At 41.9% G+C, this 11676-nt stretch overlaps 1 protein-coding gene across 1 annotated transcript in view; it reads left to right on the top strand.

Annotated features, from left to right (window-relative positions):
* The first annotated feature begins 32 nt into the window (after positions 1-32).
* The window catches only part of LOC137796759 (kazrin-like), a 96072-nt gene continuing 84428 nt past the window's right edge, over positions 33-11676 (top strand). The window contains exon 1 of the mRNA XM_068594865.1: positions 33-103. Coding sequence (XP_068450966.1) covers positions 94-103 — 10 coding nt within the window. The 5' untranslated portion in view covers positions 33-93. The remainder of the gene's footprint in view (positions 104-11676) is intronic.

Here is an 11676-nt window from a genome sequence, read left to right as displayed (position 1 = left end):
TCCTCAGCTCGTGCCAGTGGGACAGCCATGGAGGACACCCTCACCTGCAGCCATGCCACCTTCTCCCAGGTGTTTGGACGCCAGGGACAGCTCATGCAAGCCAGTAAGCAACCACAATTAGATCTTCGGACAAATCATTAGCCAGCTGCATGTCCCGCATGTCAGCGTACTGGATCTCTACCGTCTGCATTTCTTCCTGTTCCCATCCTCAATCTGATTGTGATTTCAATAAGCTGATGCAGAGAGGTTTATTAAGGTACAAAAGATGACAGCAGTATGGCTTAAATCTCCCTGGGCTGCTTCTGTGCTTCTTCTTGAGTTTTTTGGGGTGGAAAAATAAACAACGGGTTATTTTTGGGACGGTTGTCAGATGTGCCTGCTATGTAAAGAGCAAGACAAAAAATAATCACTTTTTGTGGTTTATGTTTCTGTAAGCTCAGCAAGTTGCCATTAGGCAGGTTGGATGCGTTAATTTGTTTATTATTTTATTTTAAGAAGGGACCTACAAGGCCGTGTATTTTTCAGACAATATTCAGGTTGAACTCGGGGCTGTGGCTCAGCTGTGCAGGGGGTCGCATTTTGACAAAGGGGACACTTTATGGGAATTTGAACACAAGAAGATGAATAAAAAAAGGCTTTTTAGTGGATTAGTTAGTGCTTTGTCAACATGGCAGGTAGTTAATAAAAAGCATGTCTGCATGTCACAGAAGCCGATCCAGATGTGTCTTACTGTCAAGTGTAAAACCCATAAGACCGACTCTGAAATGTATTTATAATGTAAGCGCACAGTATGAGTGAGGTTGAATCTGACAGGCTCAGACACTATCACAGATGCTCTCAGAGCTTAGACTGATGGTTGAATTATTAAAAACAGAATCTATCAATATTTTCAGGGGCACAGAAACATTGAACACAACCTTGGAGCTCTGCAAATAAAACATACTCCAAGTGATATCTTCTTATGTAATTCACATGGTCAGAATACATATTTCCTTTGGGAGGAAGAAAGAGCGGAGATTGACTTGCCTCCAGAATGAAAGTGTCTGCTGCATCCTCCCTCATCTGGCCTGGTATCTCCCCTCATGGAGCTTTGCTGTGAGAACTTAGTCAGTGCCTTTGATGCCTCCGCTCGGCCATAAATGTAAAGTGATTCTCCACGTAGTGTTATGATGGATAATGAGGAGAGCCCAGGGTAGACATCAAAATAAAAGTGCCTTCAGAGCTGCATCCCATACATTGACTTTGCCACATCGGCTTTAAATCCCCGTGTTTCCCTTCATTACCACCTGGAGAGATAGAAGTGTCTGAGTGGAGTTTCAAAGTGAGTGTCATTAACACCAACACCGCTAAGACAGCACTTTGTGTAGCTAATAATGGAAACACAGCAGCTGGAAAATTCATGCTCCTTAACACGTGTTTCCTAATGGCCTGTGTTGCAGGGTTTCATCTGTGGGGATTTGTTCGCCTGTTTGATGCGTGGAGGTATTTGAGAAGATGAACATGAAAATCTGGTGCAGTAGATTGTTGTTTGCCCCTTATATGCACACAAGCACCCGTTTTTGTAAATAATGCACTTTGTTTGAATGTATCCGTGGGCTTAAGTCCATATTAATGTTAAAGGTTTACGAACCTGATGAATATTGGATGAATACTGCCTCATACAGGCAGAACACTGGAAACATCTGTACTAGTGGTTTTAGAGCAACACTGATCTCCTGTGTTTCACTCTGGTTTGATGTTTTTATGGCGAGCAGAGAGGGCGACCGTCTCGGGATTTATGTGCAAATGATACGCAAACACTGAAAAAGTCAATGCACGCTGTACAAGTACTTAAATGCATCCTGAATTTCTCACATACACTGGGCCTACGCTAAATGCCATGCATGCCTTTTTCCACAGCACAGCACTGTGCTGTGTATTTGTGACTCGGGTCAGTTTATCTGGAGGGCCCCACAGTATAAAAGGGAGGTAAAAGCAGAAGAGGGTGTGGCAGTGCTGAAGATTTGTATCACATCGCATGACGGCTGACAGTCTTATAGCTTTCAAAATAAAGGCATACAAGTTTTAGAAATGTGAAAATGAATCACTGTGGAATAACTTTAGATGTGGAATAACTGTGGAATAACTCTTTAGAGCAGCCTAAAGAGACATTACAAGAGTAAAACACAGTGTACACTCCTAGTCTAGCTGAACTAATACTATCTGATACAAAAGTCCTGCAATAAATCATCCCTTCATGAGAGTTAGAGTGTTCAGTCTTTGTTTCAGCTGTTTTAGAGAGATGGTGTGCTTATTACACCTCTCATGACCCCCTTATTTGTATCTATCAATCCCCAAGTTGGATGCCACAGATGTTTACTGATGAAGTCAAACCCAGATTCTGTTTCTCCTCTTAACATGTAAAAATGCTGTATCTATTTTACCTTCAGCCCCCTGTGTCTATTTTATAATGAAAGGCCACATGAAAGTGGGATGTGATGTATGTATACACTATCTGCCTTGTGCACATTCTGTTTGATTGGGCCACAATGACCGGGTTAGTTGTCAGAATGAATTCACAAGCAAGAGGGAGAAATCTAACAGATATGCAAATCACAGTTCGAGGCAGGCTGCTGCTGGATGCAATGATGTATGTTGATGTATTGAGCTGAAATTGAGTTTTATTCTAAGTGACTGACATCTTTTTTTGCAGAAATAAAATATCAATCTTTGTGTGGAAGTGAAATTACGATGACAAAAACAAGAGGTGTTAGTTTGTGTACAATTGCTGCTGTATGGACGCGTTCCAGAATTTGCAGCCGTTCAGAGATAAAACGTCCTCCCTCTGTGCAGAGACGTGTAAGTGCTCAGACTAATGCTTCCATGGACAACATATATTAAGCAAAACAATAGCAAGAGTGTCCTCTTGTCCAAACAGCATCTTTTCATTTATGCATCTTTGCCACTACTATAATTTACCCCGGGCAAACCACAAGTAAAAACACAGTTTCTGAGAACACCATGCATTATTCACTACAGCTTGACTTTCTTTTGTGTTGCCTCCTCACCGCTGGTTGAATTCACCCCTCTTTATCTTTGCTGTTAGTTTCACCAATACTTTCTCCTACTTCTTGCCCTTCTCTTTGCGGCAACAACATGTTCATAATGGTTAACAGCTACGAGGAAAAAAAAGCCTCACAAATCCCTGCACGCTCACACTCGGCTCCTTCTTGTCCAAATGACCGTGCCCTGACAGTGCAGCGGTCTCAGTCACCTTTCTGCTCCACTGATCCAAAGGGATGTGAGAATCGGCGCAATGTAAGTTTGTCCGCAGGGTAGTCCACGATGTCCACAGAGGCCTATAACTCTGAATATCTTCATTCTCCTTCTGCTGTCGAGCCATCGGCATGTCTCTGCTCAGGGAGGTCAAGGTGCTGGCTCATGGCCAACGTGTTCGTCCCTGTTAGACTCCCGGGCTGCTGGCCATCCAACCCAATAGTCATATAATTCAGAGAGAGAGAGAAAGAGAGAGAGAGAGAGAGAGAGAGAGAGAGTGAGAGTGTGAGTGAGTGTGAGTGTGAGTGAGAGAGTGAGAGAGTCTATTTGAATGACTTCTTTAATTAAATCAATTTCAGTGCATGTGTGTACTGATCCTAATTCCACAAGAGCGAACATAATTTTTGCCAGACATAAATAACTTTGCTTCTCTTGGAAAAAGCCCAATCAGATTTACAATACCGTTTAAAAGTTTGGGGTCACTTAGAAATGTCCTTATTTTTCAAAGAGAAGCACTGTTTTTAAAAAAAAAAAAAAATGAAGATAGCATTCACTTAATCAGAAATACACTCTATACATTGTTAATGTGGTAAATGACTATTCTAGGCAGTTTTTTAATGAAATATTTACATAGATGTACAGAGGCTCATTTCCAGCAGCTATCACTCCAGTGTTCTAATGGTACATTGTGTTTGCTAATCGCCTTAGAAGACTAATGAATGATTAGAAAACCCTTGTGCAATGATGTAAGCACAGCTGAAAACAGCCCTGCTGGTGAGAGAAGCTATGAAACTGGCCTTCCTTTGAGCTGGTTGAGTATCTGGAGCATCACGTTAGTGCTTTCGATTCTACTCTCAAAATGGCCAGAAAAAGAGAACTTTCATGTGAAACTCGCCAGTCTATCATTGTTCTTAGAAATGAAGGCTATTCCATGCGAGAACTTGCAAAGAAACTGACAGTTTGTCTGGGTAACCCCAAAATTTTGAACAGTCGTGTTTAAAATATACAAATAATATCTGTGACCAGTGCTGAATTGGCTTAATACATCTCTCACAATGGTTTGTACTGACTTACATTTTTGATCATACAGTCTCTGGGTATCCCCAGCAGCCCTGAAAATCACTCCATCAGAGTAGATACAGGCCTCATTTAGATCTACTTCTCTCCTCCAATCCTCATATTGGATTTTAGAACCCCAGTCGAGCTGAGAGAGGCGAACCACCTTGTCTGTCAGTCAGTACATCATGACTCACAGCGACAGCCTCAGGCCCGTCATATACATTTCATGAATCTTCATAAACTGCTGTAAACACATGTGTTCAATTAAAGGGAAATATTGTTTTTGGTGAAATCAATATAGAGCAGTGAGCTGCGTTTGATTGAGTTATAATTACATGCGTTTAGGTGCATTCGCTCCTCTAGTTGTTGATGGCAGGGGACCACATGTATCTTCATTAGCAGACGTTGCCTTGGGGTGATCAATAAGCCGATGGGAGTTCACTGACTGCATTAGTTCTGTGTTTTCTTTCAGAATCGACGTGCCTGCTCTTTGACTGGAGATCAACATCTTCTCCTTGACTGACACTAGTCTCCTCACCGACTGTAGAAGCTGTGTTTAGGAGATGTTGAGCTTCATGAACTGAGACAGATGCTCGGCTAGACTATGATACATGTGCTGCATGTTGGACCTCCTAACACACTCTGACTGTGGGTGCTGTGATAAACACAGTCTGATGGGAAGACTACCGAGAAGGGACTTTGTTACCAACGCATGTTTTATATTCTCGCATTTTGTACTTAGTTGATCAATTTTGTTTTTTAATTAGCCCGTCGAAATAAACAACACACATAGGGAAGGCCGTCCTTAGCTGGAATCAAAGCAGGAATAGTTTATAGTTTGCACCTACACACACCCACAGAGCTTTAAAACGGATGATAAATGTGAAACCGGGTTGACAGGAGGCGTCAAGAAGCCATTGTTCTTGAGCCATGTCAGCAGCGCCGTGAGGCTGAACTTAGACACAGTGGTGCTTTGATTTAAACGCTAACGTCAGCAAGATAACATATTTTCAATGACCGTCCTAACATGCTGATGTTTAGCATGCTACTTACCTGCTTTCACCGTTTCACTCTAAAGTGTTAGCATGTAACATTAAACACTGAACACAAAGTACAGCTAATGGGAATCATATTAGTTTGGCAGGTTTTGTATTTCTACAGAATTTCATGGCAATCTATCCAGTAGTTGTTTCAGTCTGGACCAACAATTCCAGATTATGAGAAAGATTCATGAGGCATTATGAATTACATGCAATGATAATCCCCTTTTTTCTTTAATTATAAAAATCTAGGTAAACAAATGATGCGTTCATAATAACGTTCATCGATATTTGTGCATGCTGTTCACTGGTATCTACTGCTTCCAACACGAAGAGACATTAACTCTCAGTCTCAGTGTATCTATTCATGTGTTATATTTCTGAATAGGGTGAAGACACAATGCTTCACTTCCTTTTGCAAAACAAAGTTTGACCTGACGGTTGCCGGATCCTATCCTGTTCCACAAATGACAATTTGTTGCTGCAGCCCACCACCAAACACAAAGTGTTTTATTCGAGCTCCTGGATTTATTGAAGACATTCAGGCATTCCTTTCATTGCTGCATTGTTCCAAAGGATTGTAGTAACTTCTCGCACTTGAAGTGTTGTGCCTCCCTTTTCTGCTAATCTCCCTCTCCTTTCTTTCTCTATCTCTGACACACACACACACACACACACACACACACACACACACACACACACACACACACACACACACACACACAGAAAAGTGAGGTTATTGCAAAATGTTAAGTCGATGCACATAAGCTGAATCCTGTGCGCTCCGTGAACACATCTCCCGGATTTAATAGTCACTCATCTCCTCCAATTTAAAGCAGCTAAATTTGCCACTGCTCGATCGGCTGTGTACACCGAGTTGCTGGGAGAGTTTTAAGGTATGAACAACAGCAGTTATTACAGGGGATGGAGGGCGGGGGGGTAATCCTGCTCGTGTTGGCGTCTGTTTGATGACGAGTGTGTATTTCTGAGGTTTGTGCAATTGGGTAAATTACATGTGTGGCGTTAGTTTGAGTGAATGTTCAACTTTCCTACCCGTGTAAAACACTCTCGCTGCCCAGATGAAGGATGTTCTTAATGAAACCATACACCTTGAGAGCAGCTTCCAGTGTGCTGTTAACGTTCCCGCCGTGTTTTCTGCATCATTGAACCCTCCACCTGAGTGTTTGCTGACTCTGCATAACTGCCTCTCCATGCCCAGTACTGCTGGCCTCTTTTTCTCCCTGTGCCCGCAATACACCTTCTAGTTACACTGTTCAGAGCTATACAGGCACATGCTGAGCTGTTTTCCCCAAACACCAGTGTTCATCATCTCCTACAATACACCACAGAGCAGACAAAAGAGGGGGGAGAAGGAGGGGCGAGTGGGGCCGGGGGGGGGGGGCTTACAGAGAACTTACATTTTTTAAAAATTAATTTCAAAGGCTGAGCTGCAAAACTGTCACCTTGCTGCAGCTAACATGAGCTACCTGAGCTGAAAAAAGCAGAATCTTTCTTATACAGCTCAGAGTGACTGTAAATAGTATCATATTCCATCAGACATCCCACTTCTCATCCCTCACTGCACTACAGCACTGTGATGCAGGGAGCAGAAAGAAAGAATCTGCCGTGCTCTGTATAAATTTGCATCAATAGTTAGTGCGAGCGCTCCTGTGGTGATGAAATATAGCCTATTCTCCCGGGTGCTTCTCCTTAACATGCAGGGCACGCCGCCGTGCACGGATGGGAGTGACGGTGCACACTGTGCACGTTCATGGTACAATGAAAGATCGAGACTTTCAGTTGGATTGACTGGCTGCGTGTGACCAGAAAGTATGGACGTATTAATTTTCTTGTTGAAATGTAGCCATTTGTTTCCATTGATAATTGAAATACAGAAAAAAGATTGTCACGGGTTATTTCTATGAATTACAGCGAAGAAAGAGAAGCACATATCTTGCTTAAGCACACAACGTTCAGTGATGTTTTGACAGTGGAAAAGCTAATGAGCAGAGCTACGTTTGAACCTACGCACTAAATCAGATATACTTGACTGTACATGCTACCAATATAGGAAATTCCGAGAGTTTCTTCAGATGTGTTCAGTGTGTGCATGTCAGACAGGAGTTGAATTAATTCAAGTGGCGGCATCACTCAGGCCATCGAATCAACGGAAGCTCATAATTAACGACTCTTCCTCAGAAAAGGCTCATTGTGAAACTCCCTGAAGAGACGCCATCATTCTGTAGGAGCGACTTTACAAGAAAAATTAGTTTTTGTAAATCTGCAGATGTCTGTATGTCCATCAGTGTGTGACAACCAGCCAACCACCACCGTGTTAACAGGCTCAATGCCTGCGTTGTATTCAAGTCCGTCTTAATGCAGTGTAGAGTCAATAGTTTGTCATGTTACATTACGTTAGCTGCGAGTTTTTGTTTGAGGATTTGTTTCTGACGCCAAACTCTCCCGAGCCAATGCCTCACTGAGGTCCAATGTCAAACAGTTAATGCTCTTATGCCAGTCTCTGGTGAATTCTACATCAGTCTGCAGCGCTGTAAGGATGCTTCTTTAAGCTTAGTGATTACCTCTTGCTTCCTTCTCAGACTGATAAAAGTATTCAGAATTACTGTGTGAATGACAGGCCATTCTCATTATAATGTATTAAAGCGTTGCAGCACCTGTTGGGCACAGCATCACTGCTCCACATTCTTCACCTCTGCTCTTTTAGCCACCAGAATAAACTAGCAGGATAAAAATATCTTCTACTTGGCAATCTAAACACACACTATAGTGCAAAAAAATGGTACCTCCCTTCCTCATTACTGGGAATATGAAATACAGTGAAGCCACAGGACTGGCTAATCCGACCTTTATGCACATGTACATATTATGCTAACGAAGCAAGTCTATACAGGCCAAAATAATGATAAATACTACTGGTGGAGTAGGGCTCTACATAATGGGGGCAACAAAAACATTTTTTGTTGAAAGTGAATGTTTTAGTAATTAAGTATGCCAATTAGCAACTTGATAAATTCATTTTTTTCCGTTTCTACATAAGATAATTAACCGGGTGCCATCTGTTTCCAAATGACCCGTGCATCAGTACAATTAAAATAAGCGCAGGAAACAAAACACATTTCCATAAAATTGTTTATCGGCAACTTTTTTAACATCCATCAAATACATTTATTAAATAAAGCAACTACAGATTATCTCATTGTATTTTTTCAGATTAGTGGAAAGAAACATTTAAAATATACATTCATGTGTTTGTTTTGTTACATTTTGTTCATTTATCTCTGTAGATTTGAGGAAACTGTGAACAATGGGCTTCATACTCATCTTCAAATATCTTTCTTTTTGTGGACCAACTTTGAGACAAAGTAAAATGAATGGATCCTAACATAGCATGTACTTTTGGCATACATTTGTCACGTTATTATACCCTCTCTTGTGTGTGTTGTGGACAGGGCTGAGATCAGAGACCCTGAACACAGACTATATGTCAGAGGCAAAGGCTCCGTCCTGGTTCACAACTGTGTCCGACCAGCAATTATGTCAAGTGGTTTTTGCATCACAACTCTGATGTCATCATGGTCTGAGCTGTCCTTCACAGACGAGCACTTGGAGAGACATGCTGGGCATCATTAAACAGCGCTTAGCTCTCTCCTTTCCGACACAGCTTCCAACGTTTGATGTGAGAGGGAAGTGGAAAAAAAAAAACTCACGAAATATGGCGGCAACAGTTTTCTCCCCACAGTAATGTCTAACTTGCTAAAATGTTAAATTGATGTGCCTTTGAACTCCAGTTGTTTACCTTCACAGAAATGTGTTAATAAATGATAGTGGTAAAACCTGCAGCCTGAACTCTGATTGGCTCATCTACTATTAGAAGCCTGCCCTGAAAGTGAATTTTGAGCATCAAAGTGGTTGATAATGATAATGGATTCACAACCGTCACCCCATATTTCAGTGAATTTGAAGTTCAGCTGTTTAATCCCCATCTTTCTCATTTGAAGTTTGTATGTTGCGCGCTACCTGCCGGTGTGCTCCGGTACAAAGATACGCTGCAACTCTGACCCACTTTCATCTGCCCTGAAAGACAGGTACAGACACTCGCTCTCAAACCATCCTAATTGGCTGCAGCCTTGTCACCAGTGCCGCTTGTAGCCTCGGCTCTCCAAAAGGCACTCCGGCGTGCAGCCTCTGGATTTTGAAATGTCACGTTTGAGCTCACACAGGTCTGCTCTAACAAGCTGTGTTTACCCCCAACTCTGTGAGAAGACGAGAGGATCCTTATTTCCTCTCCTTATCTCAGCTGATGCAGAGATGTCTTCTCTGCTCTTTGTCAGTTGTATCTTCAAAGTTTCTCGTGAAGTTCATTTGTTGTTGCTGCTGAAAACAGCTATAAGCACCTTTGCTTTCCTGGGTCCAGTTTGTGCGGTATATGTCTCTACATATGTCATATAACTTATATATGTCTCATATGTAGACAGTGACATATTTAGATATTGGCTGCACAGCTACATCAGACAAGCAGTATTTTTGTTTTAGTAGCTGCTGTTGGTTTAGACCCGAGGAAAAGGTTTCTGCTTCTCTCCAACAATAGTCTTGAAAGAACACAATGCAGATGCGAGTTTCTGTCGCTCTCTGTTGCCGTGGCTGTCACTTATGCTACATTCCTCCACCGACACGTTTCTCAATGCACCGTGTTCACGCTGGTTCTTATCGAAGAGAGTTTGAGAAACATTGAAGTTACTGACTGATGACGAGGAGGCAGTTTGCAATAAATGAGTTAGCAGTAAAGTGGGTCCACCAATGAGATGAATTAAAACTGAGTCGTACATTGCAGCGAACAACAACAAACTATTATGTAAGAAGATCCAGGGGTGGATTTTTTTCCCTTTCACTTATACACAGCTGTGAAAGGATTTTCCTCCTTTCTGTGCTGCATTCGCTTGCTTCTGCTCGGAAATTGAATTAAACTTTGACAAAAGACTTATGCGAACATTAATTAACCTTTAACCCACAGAATCTATTTAAATCATTTGAGAAGGCGGTCTCTTGAACCCTGGCCTTTCTGTAAGAGTAGACAGTTACTTTCCATTTTTTTATATTTTACACACTATTACACCTGGTGTAAAGGAGAGCTGCTCCGTTTCTGTAAATTAATTTTCTGTGTGTGTGTGATTGGAGAAATTTAGCGAGAGCCACAATCCTCTCCGAGTGGTTTCATTAGGTGTCGACGAGGAGGCCTCAGGCAGATTATCAAAGGGCCATCGAAGGCTTTTATGTTCAGCCGGCGGTTCAGCGCCCCTCCTGAGATTTGTTTTTCTAAAGTCTTTGACTCAAAGGAAGAAAGAGAAACCTGGATCGCTCTGCGCTGATCTCTTGTACTTCTCACTAGGTGGCACACGGATCAAAGTTATGTGAAATCAGAGGAGGGCACTTAAGGGAGGCACCCTGACTTTCTCTTGACTGTTAACGACCGTGTTTGAATTATACATCACTAACAGGTTTTGAGGAAAACAGAATTGACTGTTGTAATTGAGATTAAATTAAATTTTGATTGTTATAAAATTGGAATTTGTGGAGTTGTGTGATTGTAAAATTAACATGAATTATTCATTGGTAATAATTCATGATTTAAGACAATTTGTCTTTTAAAAGTGTGATTTTTCTGCTTCTCTGCAAAAAAACTTGAATGAGCTCACTTGGTGCAGGCAGTGGCAGATGTTGTGATGGGTCGATATAGTTGCCCGTCTCTGTCACTGCTTCACTTGCAGCTGTTTAAGTCGCCGTCAGTCAGACATCTACGATAGGTACATTTTTATTGCAGCATGTATCCAAGCTACCAGGTGGTGGCAATGTTGCTGTGGGCAAAATGAAATCCCTCCTGCAGTTCCTGCCTCCAAACCAGAGAGCTGGATGACAGAGTGAGATGCATCCCAACGGGCCTCGAGGGGTTTCGCCTCAGCTCACACATGAAAGGGAAACTTATATATTTGTGTATTAGAGATTTTGCAAAGATGCCTTGAAAGATAATGCTGCAGACTGATGCGAGTGAAAGCTTCAAGGTTAATGTGCAGAGTGGAGAGTTTGATCTATTAGCCTGTGGCTGATATTTTCAGATATGCAAATCACAAATTGCATCATAACGATTTGTGATTCATGTGAGAATAGTCTGTGCTCATCTTTACGACATGGCCAAAAGAATGTGGATAACGCTGTCTGCATGCTCCCATATACTTACCAGGATGAGTAACAGTATGGAAACATTTGTATGATATTGTCTGTGTGGCTCTGGAGAAGCTTTCTAAAA

This window comes from Clinocottus analis, unplaced genomic scaffold (assembly GCF_023055335.1).
Source record: "Clinocottus analis isolate CAN_PGR_092001 unplaced genomic scaffold, fCliAna1.0.p SCAF_3, whole genome shotgun sequence".
Taxonomy (NCBI): Eukaryota; Metazoa; Chordata; class Actinopteri; order Perciformes; family Cottidae; genus Clinocottus; species Clinocottus analis.
The sequence above is the reverse complement of the archived record's forward strand: the minus strand, read 5'-3'. Positions and strand labels throughout refer to the sequence as shown.